The following is a 27,864-nucleotide window of genomic DNA, read 5'->3' as shown; positions in this document are numbered from 1 at the left end:
ATTAACGGGGAAATTAGCTACAGAGACCAAACCCGTTCTTTGTACCAGGCTGTACACATGTTTATTTCTGCTGTAAAGTTGGGCATTTTAACATGGGGGTCTATGGGAATTGACTTGCTCTTGGAGCCAGCCTCAAGTGGCCATTAGAGGATCTGCAGTTTTTGGCACTTCCACGTTGACCTAATTGTTCAGCCCTTGGGTTTGCAGCTTGCAAAGAACTGAAACAGTCTGATGTTCTTCCGTTCGTATTAGAGTAAAGAGAAGGTTGGCGGTTGTTCGTCCAGCAGGATGATGTGTGGTATTTGAGTTGTGTGGCATGTTAATGAGGTGTCACTGTGGAGAGAAGAGGAGCAGCGTCTAGGACAGTCAGGCTGGTGGATGAAGATACCATCAGCTTGCACTGCCAGAGGGCTCAGTGCTGTCACTCAGACACAAAATACTTAACACCTAATTCAGCAGGGCCCCCTGCTGTCAGTCAAAACCATTAGCTCAGCTTTGTCTGACCGCAGGGATCTCCTTCTTCACTGTTAAGATTCTCTTTATCTCTCCTCGCCTCACTTGAAAATCATCATGTGTCAGATGCAGACAAGTATCGTACTGAGGGCCAGCAGAGAAAACTTATACCTCAGTTTTGTCTCAGAAAGAACACTTCTGCTCCAGTCAGATAAATGGCTGAGCATGTGTAGCTACTGTAAATTAATCGGAAGATACACATTCCTCTAACACAGAGATGCGTCTTATCTCTTAAAAAGTATATTCAGAGCAGCCTCTTTTTCTTTCATTACCCATTTCTCTCTGATGTCCAACATCATTAGACACACAGCAACAGCCCTGCCTGGACTGAAGGCTTAAATGATGGCTGTCAGCTGTTTTCCATCTGCCACCACTGACAAGGGGAGACTCTTACTGTGATGCTGACCTGCTGGTCTCTGCAGAAACACCCATCTCACTGGCCACACAATATCACAGCTTAGGAAAATACAAGCAGGCCAGATGCACATTTGTCTGCATGAAATTCAACAACTTCTCTTGACACGAGAACATTTATTCCTATTACCACAGGAAATGAACATTAAAAGGAGCCTCATGTCTTCATGTTGTTCTCTGAAAGCTGTGATCCTACTCACGCACAAGAAACCTATAAAAAGGGACCGAAAAATGTCTTTCAAGGCGAATTGTTTTGTTTAGAACAACATATTTTCTAAATTTCACTAAGAATCCTCTTCAAAGAAATAATTATCTGGATGCAAGATGAGTGAAAGACGTAACCCTATCCTTAAGAGGTGACGATGTACTAATAAATCTGCTTGAAGTCACATGTCAGATAAGCCTAGAAAGTTTCATATGGTCTAGAAGATGCATATTAACACTGGCTGCTCTTAAAGTCAAAGGAGCCAGGACAAAGCGAATGTGTCAGGGCAGCAGACGACTTTTTATATAACGTGTGTGTGTGTGTGTGTGTGTGTGTGTGTGTGTGTGTGTGTGTGTGTGTGTGTGTATAGCACAAGGATTTTGCAATCCATGGATGTTTTCCTCCGTGTCGTAGTGGCTTTCACAGCAGGATGTTTTGCGCACGAGAGGTAAGCAAGAAAACTCTGGACCACATGTGGAAATCATTTGTGTACCTGATACCACATTCTTGCAGAATGCTGTGGTGTTAACGTACAATTGAAAATGATTACTTCTGGGAAGCCAAAAATACAGAAAAGCCTTCAGAGCATATAAAGGCAAAGAGAAAAAAGAGTTTTCATTGCAATATACTGCAGTATAGTTAAGCCGCGGCTGAGGCTTCTGAGGTCTCATTTTGTCATGATTTTCTCATGTGATACACAGGCTTTGAACATGGGCACTGAAGCAGTCCATTTTTACATTTTTTATTAAGTTTCCCAGCGAGGCTCCCTGGTACCTTTACTAAAAACGGCCGTCTCTCCAGGGGACCTGGCTGCAGATACACTGAAATATCCTTCACCAAAACTTCTTTTATTCCCCCTGCAAATGTCCCCAGGCCCTAAATCTGGTGTGCTTTTTTCATATTGCTGTGACACCTCTTGCAAATGTTAAGTTGAATTTATAGACAAATAAATGCACAATTTTTCAATTAAATACACTTTAAAGGGGACCTTTTACGCTTTTACTTATTTTCTGTCCTATATATATAACGTTACAATGTTGCCTTTTTGTATTAAGCCTGACCAAAGTTTAAAATAATGAGGTTAACGTATGTAAAACTAATCCCTGTAAGCAAAACCTCAGGCTTCAAACTGTTCTGAATACTCTGTTTCCAACATGTTTTTCTGCTTTCGAGACAGAGGGCAGCGACTGCAAGTGCTTTCATTATATACACTGCTACATGTAGCTACATGCTAATTTCAGGGAAACATGTAAACTTGATTGCCGAAGTTGTTAATTTCTCCCATATTTCTGATCATATCCCTGCTAGAGGCTTTTATTATTGATTTTTAACGGGAGAAAGTAATGCTATACACAGTCATTCCTCAGCTGCCAATACACTGCTACATGTAGCTACATGCTAACTTCAGGTAAACATGTAATTTTAGTAACAGTGTTGTTCATTCCTCCCCGATTTCGGTTCATATTCTTGCTGGAACATGTCCAGTTGAGTTAAGAAACTTTTATTATTGATATTTAACGGGGGAAAGTGCCGCTTTACACAGTCATAATACACTGCTACATGTAGCTACATGCTAACTTCAGGTAAACATGTAATTTTAGTCGCCAGTGTTGTTCATTCCTCACCGATTTCGGTTCATATTCTTGCTGGAACATGTGCAGTTGAGTTAAGAAACTTTTATTATTGATATTTAATGGGAGAAAGTGCCGCTTTACATAGTCATAATACACTGCTACATGTAGCTACATGCTAACATCAGGTAAACATATAATCTTGGTTGCCGATGTTGTGATTTTCACAGTAGAAAGTATCGCTACAATATGTTACAGTCTTTCCCCAGCTGCAAAGACGGTGCAAAAGCGCCATGGATGTATTATTAGACCTGGATACCAGACTCCAAGATGGAACCCTATTCAGTCCGATCAAAATTGCTCGCCTGGCACATTTACGAAGAAAAAAAGTTCTAGTACCAGGTTTACTTTCTGCGATATGCAGTTTGCTGAATATGCACAATAGTGTTACTCCTGCCCGCACCATCTGCACGTTCCCACTCAGCTCAAAAACTTCTCATTGTGATGACATCAAGGGTTTTTACAAATATAAAACTCTGATGGACCAAAACGTTTGATGTGTCCTGTTAGCAGTTTTACAGATGTCTCTTCTATTCTGGTGGTCTACGGGGAAAATGCATTTCGGGCTGCGCCTCTTTTTGTTGTTGTTGTTTTCTTTGCTGCAATACTGCAAGTGGCCACTGGGAAAAATTGGAAACAAGGTTGAGCGGCGTTACTTGGAGCCTGAGAGACCAATCCAAGCACAGTAAGTATGAGGACAATAAAGTGTTTTTTGACCAGTAAATCATATAAACATGTATTTTTGGTTCTACTACAAGAAGTATGAATCTGAAAATTAGCATAATATTTAGGTTTTGCTGCTACAGCCTAAATTGGTCTGGTGTGATCAGTAGTTTATGGCAGCTAATCTTTACTGGCTTTATCACTATTTGCTACTTGTGGACCTGTTATTCTACATTCTAGCAGGTAAATTCAATGTGCCATTGTCCTGTAACTACCATTTGTAGCCACAGTCATGGCTGTTCTGAAAAAGTGTCACTTTGAGTCAGTGATGAAGACTTCTTTTTTGAGCGATCGAATATTTTGCTGATGTTTCATGCCTGGATCAGCGAGACCTCAAGCTGGACACCAATTTATAGGATTATCATTATTTCCAAACAAAGTGGTGATATAATTCAGGATATCAGCTAATATTAGAGGGTGAGAGATCACCTCCTTACTCAGCGGAGCTTTAGTGGTTTAGTGTTTGCTACCACACATTCCCCGTTGTTAGGGTTTTCGTGGTGTACGGATACGCCCTGTCTGATCTGAACAGCTGCCAAGCTATCAACAGGACCGTTAACAGGAGGGAGGGAGGCCTGTGGTTATAGAGTGTGAATAAAGCTGAGAAAGCACATTTCATCATTTTAGATAAATAGATTTTACACCACGATGTGACAGAGTGATACTGGTTTGGTAACATAATGCTAGTAAAAATAAAATCTCGCGATTGCACACTGAATCATTAAATATAAATCAAAGAATATTATTGTTAATGAAACTTGTACTTATCTAAAACTACTTCCATAATTGTTCATAATTGTAAAGTGTTCGGCTGTAGCTAAATGTGTATGTACTAAAACATTATGTATGTGTGTGTACAGAGATTAATGCCTCTTGCCGAGTTTGGAAAGGCCTCCTCTGCATATTTACATCGCTTTAAATATTTTGCTCAGAGAAGAAGACTTCTGAAACGGGAGGACGGTTTAGCCTGTGAGGAAATGAATACACCGTTTTTAGGAAGTAGGATTTAAAGGCTCTTAGAGATGCTGGACTCACATGAAAGGTACGTTTAATGCCCAGGGCCAGGTTCTCTGTCTTGATCTTCCAGATGAGTGGTTGGGGGGAGTTGAGCACAAAGACCAGCGGCTTCTGGTGGCGCAGCAGAGACTGGATCGGCTTCAGATGCAGCTCAACCTGGTAAGGCAAAAAAAAAAAAAGGGGGATTGAAGTCACATAAAGCAACAACACACTGGTAAAAATAAGTACACTGAGAGAGAGATAAGATCATAAACAGAGAAAATTCACAGCACATGACATGATCCACAAATGTCACAGCTTTGATTTTTTCCATGTTGCTTGTAATATGACTAAAAATATCAAGCGATACAGTTACTATCCTGGTGTAACTGCAGCGCTATAATGTTGTAGATTATTGCTCTTTATCAGGCTTTGTGGTTGTTTATGTACTCACTTTGCTGATAAACTCACAAAGACGGCATGCTGTGTTCTCCCTAAAAGGCACTTGCTTAGCTCTGATATGTAGCCTCAGCGGGATCTGAACTTTCACACAGTGGAGTCTTTGTTAACAGAGGGAAAAAATAGTAAGTGGCGTCTCTCTGTTACCATCTCTACAGCATGCAACTATGCCTTTGGTTCTCAGACTGCCATTAAAATAGATTTTCACAGTCTGGTAGTGAGATGGGGAAAACAAACTACAACTACTTTGGGACCTCAAATGTTGTTTACTTGTTTCCTGTGCTAGACTTGTCTGGACCAAACTAGTCAGATAGTTCATGACTCAAGCATATTTTTTAATTTACCCCCTTATTTAAAAGGGACAGTTCACCCCAAAATTAAAAATACATGTTTTTACTCTTACATGTAGGGCTATTTATCAATCTAGATTGTTTTGGTGTGAGGTGTAAAGTGTTTGAGATATCAGCTCTAGAGATGTCTGCCTTCTCTCCAACATAATGGAACTAGATGGCGCTCAGCTTGTGGTGCTCAAAGCGCCAAAAAAAAAATGCATTTGAAAAACTCAGCAGCAATGTCTCTTTGTAGAAGTCATGACCCGGTCAAGATAATCCGTAGTCCTTGTGAGCAGTTTCATGAAGGAACTACTTTCTTTCTAACGAACCACACTCACCAACTGTACCACCGCGCAAAGGGAAGTGTGCATCTACTTATGGACGAGATTAACGTTAGCTAGCTCAGTGGTGCGAGGTGAACTCAGGGTTTTTATGGGTTTTTTTGAGACCAAGGTGGCAAAGGCCTGTGGTGGGGGGCATCTTGACAGCTGTACTTTTAGATACGGTCCCCCCCTCTATTAAATATTAAAGGAGGCCCCCACATACTTGAGCTTTACACTGCTGACTTGTATAATCAGAACAGACATGTCCTGCGATTTTCAGCCTTCTATGATTATATTTACCATTTACAGCAGGCACTTCCTGACAGCTGAGAGTATTACTGTCAGGTATTGTCCCCCCTCTATTAAATATGAAAGGAGGCTGAAAATCACAGGACATGTCTGTTCTGATGATACAAGTCAGTGGTCCTGAAATGTGTGTTTCTCTTCTATGATACATATTCTACATCTCGGAGGCGATTTCTTTCCACATTCGGGCTTTCTTCGCCTTTCGAACGGGGCAGAGCTCCATGGGAAACAGTAGTGACACAGCCCGAGGGGAAACCGGGATCTGACACAATATTGGAGGGAGAAACAGGTCCATGGAGCTGTAGGCTGGACGAATAAACAAGCGTGTCACACCGAATGTGCGCCGCTACGTCATCGCTTTGGGTTGTGAGCGCACATGACGCGCGTCTACATTCAAAGTAATGGGTTTGTGTGCGCAAAAGACACTACATCTGAACGCCCCTCATGCACACACACGCGCTTTAACCAAGGCGGCGGTCAAAATCACCCAGGCGGCCCGCCTTTGTCTTAGATAGGCAGGGAAAACCCTGGAACTAGGTTAGCGGGTGTAGCTCAGTAGAAAGAAAATAGTTCCTACATGAAAATGCTCACAACAAGGTCTGTGGATCATAACTTCTGAACATTGCTGTTGAGGTTTTACAATGTTTTTTTGTGCCTTGAGCACCACAAGCCAAGTGCCATCTAGTTCCATTACACTGGAGAGAAGGCAGACATTGCTCCAGCCAATATCTCCAACACTCGGCAACTAAAACCAGAACAATCTTGAATGATAAATAGCACCACAGGAATATGTGGTTTTGATTTTGGGGTGAACTGTCCTTTTAATCAAGAGAAAAATGAACATAAATTAAAAACACATAATTACAGACAAAAAAACACAAAAACTCACATTACAAAAGAGAATTTCAAAAGTTCGTTTCATAACAAGATAAACTAGAAAGATCAACATCTTAAGGAATGTGCCTCTGGTTCTTTTATTTTGGACTTAAAAGCATTTAACAAGATTAATTCACTGAGCAACAAGTGATTTTGCAACATATTCCATGCCGAGGGTGCACAATACACATATGCCGTTTCTCCAATTTCTGCCAACTGAACTCAAACTCATTTCAGACAAGGATCTGGCTTTCATCGTCCTCTTTGCAGATCAGCAGAACTTTTTAATTGTACCACTTAATTGATAACATTGCCATTACGCCAGAGTTATTAAAAATTCTCAATTGTTCTCTCTAGCTTTGATGAGAAGTGATACTCTGGAGGATATGGTGGTCTGTCTGACACTCTTCTTTAAACTTCCTCCCCTCTGTATTTCCAGACTAATCGTATTAGCCCCATCCTGTGTGTCAGCAGTAAAAGCCTGTTAATCACTAATTCAATCCACAAGGAATCACATTATGTGATAAAACGACCCCTTCAGTAATTTAATCAATCACAGCTCGCAAAAATATTGGCCCTTTGCTTTTCTAAAGAAATGGAGCCTTCGGGCTTGGATTGAAGCTAATAATGGAACAAACGATCTGAAATTACTATGACGGTGATTGTAAAAATATGTTGACAGTTTAATGTTGAGCGTATCTGAACCGTGGAAAAACTGTAGAGAACATTTATACCGGTAATTTGTTTGGATGTGGTTGAGGCGCGTACATTATCAAGATGAAGATCTACATCTTTAATAGAAACCAGTACCATTTTTCTGGTACAATGCATTTCTGCGTCACTCATTCAGTCACTACAAATCAACAATAAAAATCAAGCGACATTACTGTACTCTTTAAGACTAATTTGTACAACGACAACATAAACCATTGATGGAAGAGTCTGTTAAAAGGGTTCTGAATTAGTGTCGTCCTTCATTGTGACCTGAAGCCTGAAGCCACGCTTTTGACCATTTCTTTCTCTCTGCCATGACTCCTTCTTGTTGGAAGTTTCCGTAGCGTAGATGCATGAGTTTTAAATCTTTGTTTTGCAATGTGCAAATGTGAGAAAAACATTCCAGCATTGATAAAAGGAAGTGATAAGCTCAGAGGAATGTTTTCTGATGGTTCGGACAATTTAGAACCAGTTCTTAACTGGGACCAGTTCGTCACTCCCATCGCTACATAATAATCTGCTAGAGGTGCTGGTAGGTGGATCTTGTCACCTTTGGACTGGGTGTGTGAATCACAAGTTTCACTGCAGTACTATATTATATTGATTGTTTGGACAATAATAAAATATCTGCTGACATCATAAAGTCTGCAATGATATGATTTTGACTCAATTAAATTCAGGGGCCAGTGATCAATACAAGACGACATCAATTATACTCTCATTGTCTTTTTCTTGGGTGCTTGTTGGCGCTAGGCTGCAAGCACTGTTTAAAGGTTAAGGAGGACAAAAATGGGAACACAGTCATACTATGGGAATTTCAAAACAAAAGCGTATCTTAAAGATGACGACATTTTATTGATGTTTTAACTTTGAATCCATGACATTAAGCGGTTGATCATTTAATCAATGCATCTGTCCAGATCAATGGATCGTAACACCTTTACTTTAGACTAGAGGGTGGCATCTTTTTGGGAATTCTGTGAGTCACATGATTGCTGTGGGATTCCCGTGGGACTGGAGTCAATTTTGCTATCCATCACGTGACTGAGACGGGACAGGAAAAAGAATCAATGGATGCCAACAGGATGGTAATCGTAATATCAAGCTAGCAACATAAAGTTTGCCAGCAGCTCCTGGCTTGTTTCTACAGACGAGAAAGCAATGTTTGTTAAGATAATATTATCATGATCACTACGCCAATTTCCATTTTGCATTGATAGTAATTCCCATTATGTGTTAGCATCAAGCTAACACACGCAGTGCTAGTTGTCTGCAACATGACTGAAGAATTTAGAACCAGAATAAGGTGTATTATCAAGTAGGTTTTCACTTACAAGGATTTGCCTGCGTGTTTGGTGCTTATTCCAGCATTAGTCTATACTGTATACATGATTAAATAAGCACAGCTTTTATAGCTTTTTTATATATAAATGTGCATTTCTAATATAAATAAACGCTATATTCTTTGTAAAAACACAACACGGGAACAGGGTGGGATAGGTCATAGTCATTTTTCCGAGATAGGGACGGGACAGGAATTTTGTTTTTTCTCTGTCATGGGATTGGGATGGGATAGGAGTGAAACCTCATTTCCTTGTCACCCTCTACTTTGGACAGAGCCAGGCAAGTTGTGTCCCCCTGTTTTTTTCAGTCTTTATGTTAAGCTGAGCTAATTGGTTTTGTGGCTCTAGCTTCAGGTCAACCTTCAGGTGAGACTGTTTTGTCAACTGCTTTTTTCAAGGTCGAGAACGAACTTTGAACCTCATCAATGTCTTTAGTTCAGTGTGATGCAGACCATAAATACAGGCCTGCAGTTTAAGTCATAGACAGTAATCACCATTCCAATTTCCATATTGGTCAGAAAAAATGTAATTATCTTGTCAGTAGGCAGGATATGAAAAATATTGCCTTCTATCGCTCTCTCTCTCACGCACAAACCTCTCCAAGCCAACTGCATGCCAGACTCCTGTCTCCCATAAAAGAGATCCATTCTATCCAGTATGATTTCTATCTTCTGGCAGATACTCTGCATTCAAAGACTTGTCACTGTGATACCGCACGAAGCCATTTAACAAGAGACACCGACAGCAGAGACAGAGTGAACAAGAAGCATCAAAACCTAATTATCAGTCCCCAGCAGATGTACGCCCCGGAGGAGAGCAACACAAACGAGTATTTAGTGATGTGGTCCATGAAAGTGCTGCACAAATCATTAAAAAGTCCCTCTGAGAGAAGAAAATGGAAGAAATTACTGAATGGTTATCTATGAGGCAAGCTGGATAGTGATCCAAACAAACAGATCAGAGACTCAGAGACGCACTGCTCTCTTTTTTTTTTTTTTTCGTATTTGCCTTCCCGTTAGTCCAGACTGGAAAAAGCGTGTGTATCGCTCCTTTGAGAGCAACAACCTAGATATAATCATACCTGGCTTGGCTTTGAGGCCCCTGGCTTTGAGAGATGGAAGACAGAGGTAGAAGGAGAATGAAAATGAGGGAGAGAGTTGTAAAATATGAGGAATTTTAAACCCAGACAGAAACATTTCCAGAAGACGTGAGTCACCTGAAAACACACACACAAACAGAGCACCGTGGAGAGGAAGTGCCAAGAGGCACTGATGGTGGAAAAGAGAAAACTGCTCATTATCTGCTGTTCTTCAAGCTCTACCGAGTAAACAGTGATAATGCCAAGCTATATCAGCTCTGACCAGAGCTGGGTTGCACAATGTAAGCGATGATCGGGACTCAGCAGCAGCTGGTGTTCATCTCTGCCCACAGAGTTGCCGTCATGAGGTTTGGTAAGACTGGTGCGCATAGCAACAGACCTTGTCACACAGCCAGGGTGTGGAGAGAAGAGGTGCAGAAACACCAAGCATCAAAGTGCCTCTAATGGTGTTCGCAAGGATCAGGTGGCGCTGACTTGTCCCCTCTACCTTTATGGGACCCTGTGGGGAGGGTCTGCTGAGGACAGGAGGCCACGCCTGATTGATTATCAGGAGGCTGGCACAAGGATTTGGGGGTCCAGGGTCCATTACAGTTACGGGGGCGCATTTGCCAGCAGCCATGGATGGAAGCTTGTCTAGACCTATCACGTTACTGAAATTACACTCCACACAAGGGACGACAGCTGTAGCGAGACAAGCAAGGCCCGTCACAGAGCATACCATTAGTGGTAGTAGCATGTGTAAACAATGGAAATGTTAAAAAAGAAACAATACAGCCTCGACTTTAAGCTCTAAATCAACTTCAACAACAAACATACTGCCAACTGGAACGCAAACTCAAATGATGAATCATACACAAGCCTTTTTATTGTATAACAAAGCCACATGGTTAGATTTAGAACGTACTGATGCCCGTGACACTGTAATTGTGAAGCTTGATTTGTTTGTTCTGTCTTGAGCATGTGGTTGCAATTTCATGACCTTCAAGCCGGCTAAATCACACTGAGTTTCAAGTGTGCTTCGTAAACACTGAGCATCAACATTGTAACGCGACACTTTTACAGACAAATATTGTGCCCCGGCGGTGTAACCAGCAAACACCCTGCAGTCAGAGCTCTGTATCAGCACAGCTCCCAGTCCTTGCAGTTTCCTTTATTGACAGAGCTGATTAAGTGCCTGATGATCCCTGTAGGTTCAGAGAAAACCCAAAACATCCTCTAATTAGCCAAAAAGTAGGGCTAATCTAGAAGCACACTCCCCCTCCCAGGAAATAATAATCACAGAAAGCACAATGTATTCCATGACATGAAGCAGAGACATGCTTAACAATGTCTGAACAACAACAACTGGCTTTTAAATAGGAGCGAGAATGGGTCTGAAATAGATCGATATCCAGATTCTAACAAAAAACTGTTAGATAAACTTCTGCACGCTAAACCACGGAACACTGCAAAAGTGGAAAACAAAGAGAGCCTGGCTAAGAGCTCGAAAGTCATGGCTCCAAGAGGAGAAAAGCTCACAGCCTGGGACCAATCATACTATGTTATCTGATGTGTGTGTATGCGCGTGTGTCTTGTCTGTCTGGATCTTGGTTCTTTCTGGATCACTGAGGGTGTACAGAGGGAAGGGAAGCTGGACCAAAACCTGGTGACCGCTGTTATCAGTGCCACCCACATATTTGGGTGCGATGGGGATGCTACCTGGAGCCTTTCCCCTGAACTGTGATGGTAATCAGGCTGCACTCGGCTCAACGCCCATACTGGAGAGACGTCAAAGTGAGACGGGACCTCTGGATAGCAATCTTTGAGTGATATGGCAGAGTGTAGGACATGCTGAAAAAAACAACATCAAGGCGAGGAGACGGGGTCATCAGGACAGAACAAGATAACACTCAGATTAGATTAAAGTTGAACGGAAATTAAAAATCCCTATCTGCAAGAATATCAATATAAACTCAATATATCACCTTAGTGTTTTGATTTGTGTACTTACTTGGAAGGAAGTAACTAAAGTTTTATTTATTTTTCTACAGTGATTGTGGCTCCTACATTAGTGTGTTCCAACAGACAATGTTGGTGCTATAATTTTATTGATTGTATCGTTACTGAATTATTATCTTAATTATTAAATCATTTATTTTGGGTAAAATCCCAGCAGGAAATGCAGCTATATTCAGGTAAAGAACTACCCTTTTTCATGGCACTATCCCCAGTGAAAACACAGCAATGTCTCAATGCAAAAAACAACTGCTTTTCATAACACTACTGCTGTTGGAAACACAGCAACAGGTCGCTTTAAAAAACAACAACTTTAGATGCTAAATAGCCGCTACAAATGCAGTGAAGACCAGAAAAACAAGTGTTTTTACGGTTTGTTGGCTTCGAACAGTGTTCTGCACTAGTCTGCAGCTTGGCAGGTGTCTTGCCTTTGTGTCACGTCATTCACCATCTCCTCCACCTCCCAGTAACAAAGTCAGATCATATGCTATGTCACTTTAGCAACGTTGATATGATACTTATGAAACATGCAAATGTAACATATCTGTTATTTGTACACTGATTAAAATGACTTGTTCATGTTCATAGTTCACAATTTGAATTTTGAATTAAGGGTGCATTCACACCTGGATAGTCCAGGGGACTTGGTTCGATTGGGCAGCAAACGCCGAAAAATTTTACACCTTCATATGGTTTGGTTCACGTTCACACTATACTTTTTAAAGCGGACCAAACCACCTGGACAACGTCACGCAGTTACAACTGCTGCTCGTTTGGGGGCGGTATTGCCCGAAACGACCACTGACCAGGATGAAAAAAAAGCATGAGGAAGAAGGAAACCTGGCTCATTGATTGGCCAGGACCGAAAACGAAAATCTATTGTGGGTAGCCACCAAGCAACTGCACCTCCTCACTACTCCACGTCTGCACACGAGACATTTTCCAACTTTTTCTTTTTTTACCTCTGCTTCTCCTGTTTTTTTTCTGCCCAAAACACTGCACTCTACATCACTTCCTCTCTTCGGTTCGCTGGATAGTCCATTTGTATTTCCCACTGTAAGCAAACCGCACCAGGGTTCACTTGCAAGTGAATCGAGAGGCCCAGTTTTCAAGCGGACCAGGGTTCGCTCGTTTGGTGCACACCAGAGTTCGAATAAGCGTTCACACCACTCCAAACGAACCGCACTATCCGTGGAAGGGGACCAGGGTTCATTTAAAGCGGACCAAATAGCACCAGTGTGAGTGCGTCCTAAGTCCTAATAGTGACTTCGGATATTCTACACAACAAATCTACTTATTTAAGCACAAAACATCACACAGCACAAAACCTTACCAAGTATATTTGTTGCATAAACCAAACCACAAATGTTTCACAACATTAACCATGTGTTATAATGTGTTTCAGCAGTGTGTCACATTAACACGCTAAGAGCCTGCCCTGTCCTTTGCTATAAGACACCGAGGGGTGCAACAAAGTGTCGGTATTTGACAACCTGGGTTAAAAAACATATGACATTCCATGACAGCATACGGCCATACAAAAACCTGAGCACAAGTGCAAATAAAAACATTGCTGGCTTTGTGTGTGCAGTTTGACTTGTGTGTGAGCTCTACTCTTATCTGACACTGTGCTCTCGCCAGCTGTTTGTGCCTGGTGAGCTCCTCCAGCGAGTCACTCATACAGTCAAAGATATCTGCGAATTCCAGCTGATAAAACAATCATCTGCTCTGCCTCACCCTGATTCAGAGCCAGTGGCTGTGTTTGATGTTTGCCTTTGGTAAACTGATTAAGAGAAAGATGGCAGATTCGAGATATCACCGGCCCCTTATGTTTATTTTCTACCCTATCAACCGACTGTATCCCCAGACAGGCCTCTTGTTTTCAGTTGCTTGTTTTTACTCTACAGTTTGCAGCAACAGGGGATCTAGGTGTCTACATGGTGCCAAGCTCTGCATTAGCACATATGTGGTGGTGGCTTGTTAGCAGGGTGCAAGAGGCCACTTCAGTGTGTGACAGAGGGAACATATGGAAAAATGTTCAAACTTGATACCTACACCGTTGAAGCAAAGCAGAAAGAACTGAAAAGAACACTTCAGGATGAGGTCATTGTTTTGGTAGAGCGTAAGTGGCAAAACACCAACACCTTCAGGTCAACAGCCAACCGTCAAAAAGATATTTTGCCTCAGAATCCCGAGAGGTTTAAAGCTTGGATGAAATCTGAGCAGCACTAGTCTACAGCACGGCTCCGTCTGACTGTAACTCTCATTTGTTCTCTAAATCCAGCGGATTAGGTCTTTTATATACAATATATAATTGAATTTTGAGAAAATGATTCTGCTATTATTTCAGGAAATCACTACCCGCAGATACATAAAGCCACAGCCAGGCACTACACTCTTTCCTATGACTTGCAAGCCCAAAACTGTCACTTTACTAGCCCTCTTCACGCTGGCTCTCAGCCTGGGCTGTCTTTCTTTTAGAGGCCCACAAGGGTGTAAGAGAGAAAAGGGGCTTCTGTTACTTTGATCAGGACCACTGGAGCTGAGGAAATCATCACTCTTTTCTTCAGACGAATGTGAATAACAGAAATAAAAAAATATAGATCGTCCAGGCGAGCTGAGTACTGGTCATTTTATGGAAAAAGAAATATGAATCTATGAAACAAACGGCCCACTGTCTAAAAGACACGCTGAGTAAAAATCCAGAGTATGATGAAGATTGTTGGTTTGAAAAAGCAAACTAGCCAAATGAAAACAGACAAAAAATCTCCCTTATAGGCCTTTTTCATGGAAGACATTTTGACTTGTCGGTGGTGCAGTGGTTAGCATTGTCATCTCACAGCAAGAGGGTTGCGGTTGCCCTTCTGTACAGAGTTTGCATGTTCTCCCTGTATCAGTGTGGGTTTTCTCTGGGTACTCCAGCTTCCTCCCACAGTCCAAAGACATGCAGGCTAATTGGTGACTCTAAATTGTCTGTAGGTGTGAATGTGAGGGTGAATGGTTGTCTGTCTCTATGTGTCAGCCCTGTGATAGTCTGGTGACCTGTCCAGGGTGTACCCTGCCCCTCATCCAGTGTCAGCTGGGATAGGCTCCAGCCCCCCCGTGCCCTGCCCCTCATCCAGTGTCAGCTGGGATAGGCTCCAGCCCCCCCGTGTGTCATTTCAGGATGTTAATTAAAAAAAGACAAGTGCTCTTATTTCTTAGGTTCTTCTTCACCAAGCTGGACCAATGTACCACTGACTGGAGAAGAGAAACTTTTCTGGAAACAGAGGCTGAATTCAGGCTTTGAGCTAAATGCTGGAGTGCTCAATGCTAACATGGTGCTGTTAAGCATGGAAACAGTCATACCGTAAAACCTCAATTAATAGCCGGGGCTTTTTTTTTGCTCCAATTACTGAACTCATCCGGTGTGTATTTGTGACAGGATTTAAATTTCTTGCTCTTACTCGTTTTAAAGCACTAGAACATTACGAAACCCAGCATACCGACACAACACCTATTTGTCCTGTTAAAACAATACTCACAACTTGGATTCATTTTTATGAAAAACCCTTTTGATTCTTTTGAGTGGTGGACCCTTACAGACTAAAGGAGTATAAAGAATTGAGGAGGGGACACAGTCAGACTTCACGGCCGCTTCAGAGATAGAGTCACCACTTGTTTGTCTCTTGTTTACCATGCTGGTAAGTCTGAGTGAATTAGTCTTTGGTGCTCGTGGTTTCAGGGAAATGAACTGAACAACTGAACAGTGGAGAAGGTAACGATGTGTAGTATACTTCTGCCCATAGCTACTAGAGCTCATACTTTTATTAGTGATGCATCAAGAACAATAACAGAAAATCTGACTGATTGATTAATGAGTTTAGACTAAAAATCTCCATTTAGGTTTCAGTCTTACAACAATAAACGTCCTTCAATCATATGCTATGCTTTCAGCTCAGCAGATTTGAACACATGGCTTGCACATCCCTAGAATACTCTCCAAAATATTATTGTGGGTATTTGTAGCTTCAGGCTACTTGAATAAATGATTAACATATTTCCTTCTTCTGGTGTGTTATTCTATGGTGACTCCGAGCCCTTTAAATGTGAGCAGATCCCAGACGAAGCACTGTGCAGAGTCACTACTGAGGTGTTCTGTTGCACTTAATAACTCAGCTTTGGTGTGTAGATTGGCCAGGAGCCAAACTGCGTATTCTGAGTCAGGTCCAGCTGTGCATTTCTTTCTGTGGATAACAGTTCATAGCCCTTAGTTAATACCCATACTGAATGGGTTCACTGGTGCAGGCAGGAAACAATTCATTGCTCTCACGTCTTCACTGAAAATATGGACAAACTGCGAGCCGCGACTTTCACACATGCATGTGAAGGAGATGTGAAGCAGGCCTCACACATCGTAGTAGCTGCAGGATGTGTGTCTGTGCCTGTGTGTGTTTAAAACTGTCTGAAATAGACCATGTGATCCCCTTTGTCTGCATTAGTCCATACACACCATGTGCAATAGCAGGTTTATTCCCCCACCTGGTCAAGACTTGGCTGTGCAGACACTTCATAAGGAGTCACTGGGGCACATCATGTTCTCCAGCAGCCCCTCAGCCCAGACAGCCAGTCCAGCACAGCCAGAGCTCAGCCACAGGCACCTCTTGTGCTGCAGGCCATCGGTGAAAACATCCAAATACAGTCTGCTCCGTGGCCCAGACACCACTTCCTCCCCCATCAGCAGAGGTGAAGAGGCGCGCTCAGAGAAAATCTACATATTCACAGACTGACCAGGCACCTCGCTGCTGGCTTTGAAAATAAGCAAAGCATACATATGCAAAAGCAAACACGGAAAAAGCCCCATGACTGAGAGTGAAATCAATGTGGACGCTTCCAAATCTGACTACTGAAAAACACCATATTTAAAGGAGTAATTCACCATTTTTGGAAAATACCCTTTTTGCGTTCTTGCTGAGATTTAGATGAAAGAATCCACATCACTCTCATGTATCTATACTAAATACCAAGCTACTCCCATGAAACCACAACTACCTCTGAACAGAGCTAAAGCAGCTCAGGCCATCCAGGATTTTGCAGGTGTTTTTTGGGACTGAAGCACTCTTTAATGCTTGACTTTACGGCAGCTTTTCTAATCATACATGTTGCAATGTTTTCAGACATTTTTTTGCAATGAAACTGTGACAGCAAGTTAAAATTACAAACACAGTTTTTGTATTATTCTTTCAATATTACAGGCAACTTTTTCCAGTGAGAATAAAACCGCTCTGTACTGAATTTGTGATTTACACTACACTTACATTACCACTGACCATGTATATTTAATCTAACTCACTTTGATTCTGTCAGCCCCTGTAAAAGATCGGGATGCAACAGCCTCTGTCATAGTGATTGGGCTTGTCTGTTTTCAACGTGTTTCAGCCATTCTCCAGGTGTGTTTTGTAGAATTTCGTTTGTGTTCCACCAACTGTTTACACCCTGCTTTCAGGCAGAAAATCAGGGGACTGTCTTGCACTATCATTAGCAGTCAGTAATTTTTGTTGGTAAATGTGAGACATTAGTGTTGCACATCTCTGCATCCTCACAACCACAAACAAGATACTGGTTATGTTGTGCTGGGGTATTGTGGTTGGTAAAACTCACAGGAAGCTACGCTTATTTGTCAAATCTGCAGAAAAGTTGCAGCGATTGGAATGACACTAATGATGGCTCTGTTGTATTCAAAAGTCTGAGTGAGTGTGACACTGAGGGAGCATGCACAGCACCAGGACCCTGATATCAAAGAAGCTAAATGGAATCAGTCAAATGCTGTCAATCTTCTCACCTAACTCTTGACAAAAATGGCTCTTTTCATGTAACTGTTCCTTTAAGAAGGTGTCCTCTAATGGTCTCAGAGGCTAACTTGAATTCAACACTCAGTTGTTTACAGTCTTGGGCCTGTTTTGTCAAAAACATCTTAAATCTAAAATGACAAAATACAAACTGGCAGCAAATCCAGCTGTATACATAGCCATATTTTAGCAAAAATATGAGCGTTTGGCACAAGTGGGGCGTACAGATGGACAGAGGGGAAATGGATTATGCTGAAAGAGTGGTTTGAGAAGTTTAAGTGAGTGTTTTATTTTGCCATGAAACTGGGATGCTCTTGGAATTCACTGTAACGCTTGTCAATCCAAACTGACTATTTTCCTACACAAAGGAACAAGCTATAAAGTTTTCAGAGCCACCTTTCAAGGTTTGAATTCAAAAAACATTTCCAAGCGAATGTTTTTTAAGAGAAGTGCTTGTGGTGTTTCATGGTTGGTTTTTAGTAGGTAAGTTTAAGAAACCTTCCACTGCAAGAGATAAGCCTCTGACTTGCCTGCTTTCAATATGCTTCAGAAATGAGGAATAGGTTTTATCCTTTAGACTCACATTGGCACTTTTTCACAGCCTCCTAGATGAGAGGAGTGTTGCCCAAATGTGGCCAAGGATGTTAAACATGTTAAGATCGCCTTGGTTTCAAGCTGTAATTCCCTTTTTCCACTGGATTATCACCTCCTCCAGTCACGAAATATCACAGATCAGGGGCAGATTGTGTCAATGAGACCACTGTCTGACGCACTGTGTGCCCTTGTCGAAAGCCAAGTACTTCGGAAGATGCTGCTTGCGTCCGAACAGGCCAACCTGTGCCCACGACCCAGGTGGAAATGCAATCAAGGACCGGAGTGGGAGTGGGGATCTTATCTTATCGCTACACTCACGGAAACGAGTTTCTGACGGGCCACCTAATCTCAACCAGAGCTGGGTGACCTTCTGCAGCCAAGGCTGTAGGCAGGGGAACAGACAGCTGGATTTCTGCCTCCTCCGCAAAAGTCCTCACTTGACCATGGAGGTGATGGGTTACCAACAGCTGGATAAATTGACGTGAAGAGATGGATTTCACAGAACCTCAAACTGAAGGTTTCACTGGACTATCTGTTACAGTTGTGCTGTGAGTGGTCATTTACGGAGCTAATTATTCTTTACATCTGTTAAAAAAGAACAATGTCAAATAAATGAGGCTTTTTTTTTCTTTCAAAATTTTAGATGGATAAAATTCCACACAGAGCCAAACACAAAAATGAAATACTTTCACTTCTGTTCTTCTCCCTCTGCTTTAAATCTCAATAAATAAACTCAGTAGATGACTGAAAAATATTAACTTTGGACAAAATAAATGAAAGCATACAAAAATCACTTTTACGACCAGACTTTGTCAGTTGACTGTATTCATGAACCATTATTTGGTCCATCACCAGCAACAGGGTCTCTTGAGAGCAAGTAAAAATAAGGTTTAGACAGCCCGTCTCATGGGCTGTGACAGCTTCAACAGCAGCAAAAATACACTCAATATTGTTTGGTTTTCTTAGAGGAATACTTCAGCGCCAAATGACCATTTCTGTATCAACTACTCAGCCCATGTTAAGGTGAATTTGTCCTGCCCTGTAACTACTTTGACTCCTCCACAGTACACTGTGTGGAGTAAACATGATGGATTACAACAGAAGACAAATCCTTCTCATTGTTAAGATCACAGATCATCATTTAACTTTGTGTAGTAAAGCTTTAGAACAAGCACAGCCACCGAAACCAGAGTGTAATTTCTGTATTTACCTGCTGATGCAGCACATTCACACACACTGTGTTTCTGTATATTTGGCCTTGGCAATGTTTGAGCCGACATCAGCAGCAAAATTGCAATGGCAAGTCTATACATGCTGCTTTTCACACTGCTGTGACTGAGGGGGAAGGGAACGTGGGACAGTTTAAAGAGCCAGATATAGCGTTTTCAAAGGCCGTGGGTCCATGATTCATCTTCAAACTCTGGCTAACTTTGAAGAGTTCTGCCATGAGACATGTTTTAAAGCACCTGAAGACAGGGAGTGGTTTTAAAACCGACATCAACATTTGAAGCACTATCAGGAGATGTGCTGACAGCTTGAACGAGCACACTACAGAGTTCTGCTCAAAACAAATAAGGGGTTGGAAAAAAACTCAGCACAGGCATTTAAATGACTGACTAATCACTGTCTTGTTGCTTTACCCTTTACAGAGTCCAATGTTAGGTAAGCCCATGTGATCATGAGGTTTGGAGCAGGTTTATTTTACCATATCTAGTGGAGCCTCCAAAAACAGTGACATCAAAAAAGAAGTGTTAAAGCTCAGTAACACCAGCATTTAAAACAGCAAAAGTTTGCCCACAGGGTGAAGTAAATCTGTGCATATTTTGAACGTCAAGTTCAACTGCGGTGTGCTAATTTGCACCACTTGATTAGCAAGCCATCTTGACAGGGCTTACCTTCAGGGAACACAGAATCAGAGCATTCATTTCTGTTGGAGTAGCCTATTAACTGCTCCACAAAAGAGGCCTGGTTTTTATAAAGTTATGAGACGGGAGTCCATGGTGCAAATATGCCCCCTTGAATTAATAGTGCAAATATATTGTCCCGCTAGAGATACTGAGTTGGAAATAAACAGTCAGTAAGTTTGCCAGCTTTTTCTGCTCTTCGATAGTTGTGTTTCCATTCAACTGGCCAGCAAATTTAAAGTGAATTTTTGAAATGTCACAAAAAAGAAATGTGAATAAGACACATTTTCGTCTAGTTGATGGTAGGGTTGGGCGTTGATGTCTATCGTGAACCACCCAAATAGACGAAAACACAAAGATATGCACTCATCAACCACCTGAACACGACTCAACCCACAAACAACTAACGTAATGCTTTATAGTAGCACAACTGTCAGAACTGAGGACTTTCACAATGTTGAATCAGTGATTGATGAATGACAGCCATCAGCCCAAAGCTAGTTAGCAGTATAGGCTACGCTTTATACATTGCTGTAATCCACCGTTAAATGGGGAATAACTAGAGGCTGCAAAGCGGTAACAAAACAAGTTGCCTCAGCCATCAAACCCATCTACGAGAGAAATATGGAGAGGTTTTCAGGAATTTGTTTGAAATAGGCAAGTTTTAATTGTTGTTTCCAGGGTCCGAAAATTAACACCCGCCACAATAAAAGCCCTAGAAATACACACTGCATCACTGCTTACCAGGGTTGAAATGACTTTTCTTGTTTACCTGCCATTGTGGCTGGTGGATAGCAAAATCTACCAACAGTGGATCACTGTTTGCTTCTGATTTTGATCTGGCCTCTTCTTTAAGTTTGTATCAACATAACACCATAATATCTCAGTAAAATGTGCTGAAACAAATGTATATGTGAATCAAAAAAGCCGATTTATTATTTGGCCGGTAAAAATATGCATCTACCAGCCACCTTGGCCGGTATGTCAAAATGTTTTTCAAGAAAGGCAAAAACCACCTCGAGCAAGCATGAAAACCTTTTTGGCCATTGAAGAAGTTTTATCAGATTTTGCATCTTTCATGCAGCTTTTTTAATGTGAAACTTCAAAATGCACATGAAGATACATTAATGGAATTACAGCTACGAACTCTTCATTGAATTCAATAACGTACAATCCTGAAAAGAGCAGTCTAGAGAAAACAGAAAGAACCTTGGAACAAACATCAGCTTGTTTTCACCTTGCAAGTGTTAGCCATTAACTTACCAAACAGAGTAGTTGACCAGCTAACCATGCAATAATCCTCCACTAACAAGCCTCTAGTGCAGCCTATGTTATAGATGAATTAACTGTGTGAGTGGGCCTTTACTACCTAGCTTTGCCCAAGAAGCTTCCTCTAAGCAAAAAGGGAAAAGGATTGGCCGCTATTATCAGGGTCACTGGTTAAAAATAGAGCAAACAAGGGCAGTGGAAATAGCGAGAGCAGCAGAGCTTGCACTCTTTATCAGGCTGAACAATAAAGTCCCCAGTAGATGACAGGATGTGGCAGACAGATCATCTCTCACTGGGCTATACTGTAAATGCTCTGTAAATGCTGACAAACCAATACACAACTCTGCCTATACTGATTGCGATCGTGGGTTTCAAGCACTGTTAAATGCTTTGCTATATACTATTTTGGTTCTAGGTCTAATCTTGACTGGTTTATTGAGGAGTTAATTATGGTGGTAGAAAAAAATAACTCAAGTTTAGTTTCTACTTGTTACTAAGAATGACTCACTTCAGCCGGGGTGTTGTCTGGTCCCTCTGGAACATGTCCTCTCAGGTTGATGATGTGGACCTCCTGAGGGAGGCTGGTGGTGCCCCTGCTTGCACAGCCTGACAGGGCGGTGAAGCTCTTCAGTGTAGCCTGCACCGGGTGTCCAATCCCCACCGGCAGCAGCTCACAAGGGCTGCGAAACAATGGCCCTGTGGCGTAGAAAAGAATACTGTATGAATCAAATGGTACAGTATGTGAAATGTCACGTCTCACATGATGATGACTTGTTTATATGCCCCATGGCCATAATCGTCTACTGCAGAAAGGAGTCAGTGTTACAACAGAAAAGAGAGTGCAGCTGTCTTCTTTTCAACACATAGAACTTAGAAATGCAACACCTTAATCTTTCTGAGAATTTAACCATTTATAATCTGTACTGATGTAAGCTGCTGGCGATGGTGGTCTCGCTAGAATATTTTAAAGTACAGCAATTCCTCATTTTAAAAAGCAACTCTCTATAAAGTTTTTTTTTCCTCAGTGAAGCGTCACTCAGTCTGACCATCTATAAGCTGAGTAACGTGTGAGACATATAATCAACACACAGCACTCCAATTGTAATTCCCTTTAGGCAATTTCAACCGTTTTTATTTTTCCTTGAATGGTCAAATTTGACCTCATTCAATCACGTTGGAGGAAACCAGACTTTACACTCAAAGTGCACTCCGTCCTGTAAAGGCTGTAACCAACCATTAGCTGTGGCCTTCACTAGTTGCCTTGGAAATGTGACAATATCCTGGACAAAGCATGGTCTCTACAGTAATAATCCACTGAAATACACAGTCCATTGTGTCTTCCACAAGGGCAAGCAGTGAACTAAATAACTGGATGATTTGATCATTGGGATTTGATGAGTAAGCGATGACTCTTCAGGTGCTCTTACACCTGGCCTGTTTAGTTTGGTAAAAAAACAACCTCAGGTCCATTTGCGTGGTTAGTACGGTTTGTTTGGGTTGGCGTAAAGGCTGTCAATCAAACCCTGGTGCAGACCAAACAACTGAACAGAGACTGCTCGAAAAGGTGGGTCTTGGTCTGCTTCCATGGACTCTGGTGCGGTTCGTTTGTAGTGTGAAAGAAAAGGAACCAACCACGGGATTATGATGATGATTATTAGTTATGATAGCAGATATGTGATTTTAGCATGATTTCAAAAGCTAAACCAATAATAAATCCACCTGCTGATCGTGAAATCTGCCTGCGATCTCATAATTGATCCTGATAAAGGCAAAGTATATCCCATAACCTATTTATGCTAATGTATATGACGAACTCCAAAACTGTCCAATCAACGCGTCTGATATGAATGTCACTTAAGTCAGAGTTGGTTGGGGCTGAAGACTTCAAGTTTTAAAATGATAATAATCTGAGGGTATGGAGTTAAAAGGAAGTGACCTATGTAGCCCGCTGCTTATCTCTGCTTGAGGCTAGCAGCTCAAGGCTACATTAGCCGCTACTTGCATGACACAACCAAATCTCCAACCAGACTGTCAGCAGTACAGTTGCATTGTGGGTGATTTTGGCACCACGAGGAAGAGGTGTGTGCAGAAAAAAAGATGATTTCTCTGGTTCTGCTGTGTCAACGTCGATGCTCCAGAAGTGCAAAGTTGAATCAATGCAGTGTTTGAGCGCTGCTGCTAATGCAATACGCGCAATGACTGTCAATGTTTACATCCATGTGTGGTGTTTTATTTTTTATAATTTCTGCACCATATATGCGTATGACTATTTATGTTTTATGTATACATATTGTCTTTTTATACTGCCGAGTTAAGTGGAGAGTTTGCCTGGCCTCCTCTAGTTTTCGCACTTATGATGTATGAGTAATATCCGGTGTCATCATATCCAATTCACTCATAACAAACAATCAGTTATCTTTATGGGCTGTGAGATTCCATATTAGTGTATTACTTGGAAAAAGGGACACTTGTTGTCTCTCTTTCACTCTCATTTCAGTCACAGACATCACAGCAGCCACGACGACAAAAAACACTAACTGAGCCCCAATCTATCAAGCTAAGCAGCAGTCAGCAGGGTGTACGGACACTGAAGCTCAGTCTCTTGGGTCTCTATCTGTGTTTTGTCTACTGCACAGTCAGCTGTAATGAACAGCGTAGTGATCTGTGAACGTCTGGGCTACTTGACCTAAACAAAGATTCACTCATGTTTACAGGATCGCACTTAGCATCCGCGTTTGCTCTTGCATGATATGGAGCTTCCTTTTCAGCCACAAGCTTTCAGGTGGTTAACAAACTTCACCACAGCCTGAGATCTTCTAATAGTGTAAACTTCCTTTACGTTTTACATCTGTGTGACCCACTTAAATATATTTAGGGCGTAACACAGAAATACAACCGTTTCACATGAAGTCAGGGTGGCACAAAAGCACAGCGTCAAGGTTTAAGTGAGGTACCAAACAGCTCTTTTCCATTAGTGTCATGTATACTATGAGAGCATCAGTGGCCAGGTTTATTCCATGGGGTCAGACCTTGTGTTTTACCCCACAGCCTTGTGCCAGCCAAGGGCCGCTCACATTTCAAACACATCACGCTAAACACGCAAAGGTTGCCAATAGCAATCAGATGGAGCATTTGGAAATCATTAAAGTCTAAGTGAAAGACAGTTAGATAACAATGTTAAATTCTCCCCCCGACTGACTGCAAAAACATAGTGCCTCAGCAGCGGGGTACAGCTAGGGGGGAAAACTTTTTTTTTTCTAGTCGGAACACATAGCTATTGTTTTCTGTTTCCGTGCTGTCCAATAAGCCTATGTTACGTCAGCATAAACCCAGAGATTATATATGGCATGGCTCCCCTCCTCTTGTTGTGAGAAAAAAACAGGGGCTTTATTGTAACCATATTTGTCTCTTGAGACAAACCCCAGGCCCTTGACAGATGTCTCAACCTGGACTTTGTGCTTTCTCTTGTTGCCTGTGAATCACTCCAAGCCCAGATACATTATCTTATTGGGAGCATACATATATTAGAACATGGCAACTGTGCTGATAAAAGAACGAGGCTTAATGGCAAAAACCTGTGGTGCATCAGTGTTTCAACCCCCGCGTAACCCCCTCCTCGCTCTTCCTCCCAAAGGACCGAAGCCTAACCATGTCATCAAGCCTTACTCCCACAAACACGTCTGAGGGCACTCCAACTCACTTTTTCCCCTCACACATGGAGAATAACAAACAACTGCCAGACAAACAAAGAAAAATGGAGCTCTTTCTGGGAGACTGCCAAAAGATTACAATACACATTGGGCAATGATCTGATTTTTCAAACTGCATAAAAATACAAAGGGAGGCATGTGGGACAGAAGGGCCCCACATGGATATAAAAGTAGGGCACTCAAAGTTTCGTGGTAATGTTTCTGCTGAGCCGAAGACTAGACTAGACTTTTATGACAGTTTCATAGATAGTCATTCTCACCAGAAGATGATTCATGATGATTTTGGTGACCTCCCTGACGACGACTTTGTTGCTGACATGAAGGAAAGAAAACAACCCCTTTGATTTAAATGATGTTATGTTCATTTCTCTGGTGCCACTCTGATGACAGTTTGTAGAAAAAACCCACATCAACTGATCTTTCTGCCAGCCGGGGGCAGCAAAAACAAGCTCAAAGTCAACACGGACCTTTAAGAAACTTTTGAGTCTATATCGCTAACGTTTTAGCAAACAGTATTTATACATCCAGCACATGCAGAGCAACACTTGCATTCATTTTGGATTTCTGGCCATCTGAGGAATACAAGTCCAATATTCACTTTCCTTTTTGCTCTGGTTTGGTCTCCACCAGCTCCTACAGAAGTAGGTTCATCAGCTAGTCACTCGCGTTCTCTGCCTTTTTGTGCTGGGTCGGGTAGCAGTGTGTTCATCAGAGTTTGTACCTTGACAACAGCTGTCTGATGCATGTGGTAACTACACTAATGACACCCACGAGACTGAACCAGAATAGTTAAGTCACAGGTGGTTAAACTAAAACAACATGCTGAAAGACAATGAAAAGCTCAATCGAGCTGGACTGCCCCCTAAGAGTTAGGGAGTTACTGCCCCAAGCGAAAGAGTTCAAGTATCTCGAGGTCTTGTTTATGAGTGACAGTAAAATGGAGCATGAAATAGACAAGCCTTTTAACGCCATCACAGTGGGCACTGCACCAAACCATCGTGGCGAAGAAGGAACTGAGCCAGAGGGCAAAGCTCTTAATTTACTGACCCATCTATGTCCCAACCCTCACCTCTGGTCATGAGCTTTGGGTAGTGACTGAAAGAATCAGATTGTGAATGGACGCGGTTGAAATTAGTTACCTCAGTAGGGTGTCTGGGCTCAGCCTCTGAGATAGGGTGAGGAGCTTGGACATCTCAAAGGAGCTCTGATTAGAGCCGCTGCTCCTTCAAGCCAAAAGAGGCCAGCTGAAGTGCTACGGGCACCTGATCAGAATGCCTCCAGGGCACCTCCTGTTAAAGGTTTTTTGGGCACATCTAACTGGTAGGAGGCCCCAGGTTAGACCCAGAACACGCTGGAGGGATTATATATCCCATCTGAGCTGGAAACGCCTTGCAATCCCCAGCAGGAGCTGTAGGTTTTGCTGAGGAGAGGAACGTCTGCAGTACTTTGCTCAGCCTGCTGCCCTGAAACCCTTCCCCGGGTACATGGATGAAAACAGATAGAACTATAAGGCTGTATGATAATATTGTGTGGGTTTACTACTATGAGAAACCCCCTTCATATTACACATAGTAATCTGATTCATGGGTAATACAAAAATATTGATTATAGCAGCTTTAACTACTTGTAATTCAGTAAGAAAAGGAAAGGCCTTCATTCAATTCATCCACAACTTCAGGATTGTGTGGTGGAGGCTGCAGCCTCTAGGGCAGTGATACTCAACTTACAGCCCCAAGGCCAAAACTGCCCCACCATAGGGTGTCCGGTGGCCTGCTGATTGTTGTCTAATTCACAATGAAAATAAACTGATTCACACTGGGTTTTTATTTTGGTACTTCGAGTGTAAATAAGTTGCCAGATTGCATAAAAAAATACAATAAAGTGCCAGGAACAGAAGTCTAGGCTACACCCCACATGTCCTCAAATCCTAGATATGTTTGATGTGGTATAATCCCTTTTAAATATAACCTTACATTTACAACTAAAAAGCAGTTGCAGCCATTAGAGGGGAGAACTACCTAAATTAATAATTCCAATATGTTATTTCCATGGCCTTGGAAAGTTCGATCAATATTTGTGAACATGAGCTACTCTCTCTCAAAGCCAGAAACCACAGAAGGAAGTCTCAAACCAGTGATGTCATAGGGTATACAGTCTAGAGCTGCTCCATAGACAGGGCTCCCACACATCTTCATGGACAAAATTTCAAAACTTTTCCATGACTTTTAAGAACCCATAAAAAAAAAAGAAAAAAAAAAAAGATTCTTGCCCCACTTTCCAGGCGTTTTTCAAACATGTCAGATTCAAACTCTAAACATGATTCCAGCTCGCTGGCATACATGAAGACAGAGGGGGAATGCGGGGAGAAAGTGACTAAATGCGCATGATGGTAAACAACATGAGAGCAACATTATGGTCTCTAGTTTCCTGGCGAGGCGCAGGGTGGCGAACCCCGCGCAGAGCTAGTTTCGAGCAGCGCAACCCGAGGTGCGCTCAGTTTGGTAGTTTGGCAGACCGAGGTGCGCTGAGATGGGTGTGGCGGCGCAGCAGGGGGAGGTGTCGACAGATCCAGCTTGGCGCAGTGACAGTTTCGTGCCAAAAGGCTTTGCCGAAGGTGCGCTAAAAGCTCG

General features: G+C 42.1%; 1 protein-coding gene across 1 annotated transcript in view; it reads right to left on the bottom strand.

Annotated features, from left to right (window-relative positions):
* Positions 1-27,864, bottom strand: part of tgfbr3 (transforming growth factor, beta receptor III) — a 99,674-nt gene that overhangs the window by 46,387 nt on the left and 25,423 nt on the right. Inside the window, exons 3-4 of the mRNA XM_050054655.1 lie at positions 22,033-22,220; positions 4,522-4,659 (exon numbers count right to left, since the gene is read on the bottom strand). Of these exons, the coding sequence (XP_049910612.1) occupies positions 4,522-4,659; positions 22,033-22,220 (326 nt within the window). The remainder of the gene's footprint in view (positions 1-4,521; positions 4,660-22,032; positions 22,221-27,864) is intronic.

The sequence above is a fragment of the Epinephelus moara genome, chromosome 10, assembly GCF_006386435.1.
Source record: "Epinephelus moara isolate mb chromosome 10, YSFRI_EMoa_1.0, whole genome shotgun sequence".
Lineage (NCBI taxonomy): Eukaryota > Metazoa > Chordata > Actinopteri > Perciformes > Serranidae > Epinephelus > Epinephelus moara.
This window is presented reverse-complemented; position numbering and strand designations above follow the sequence as displayed.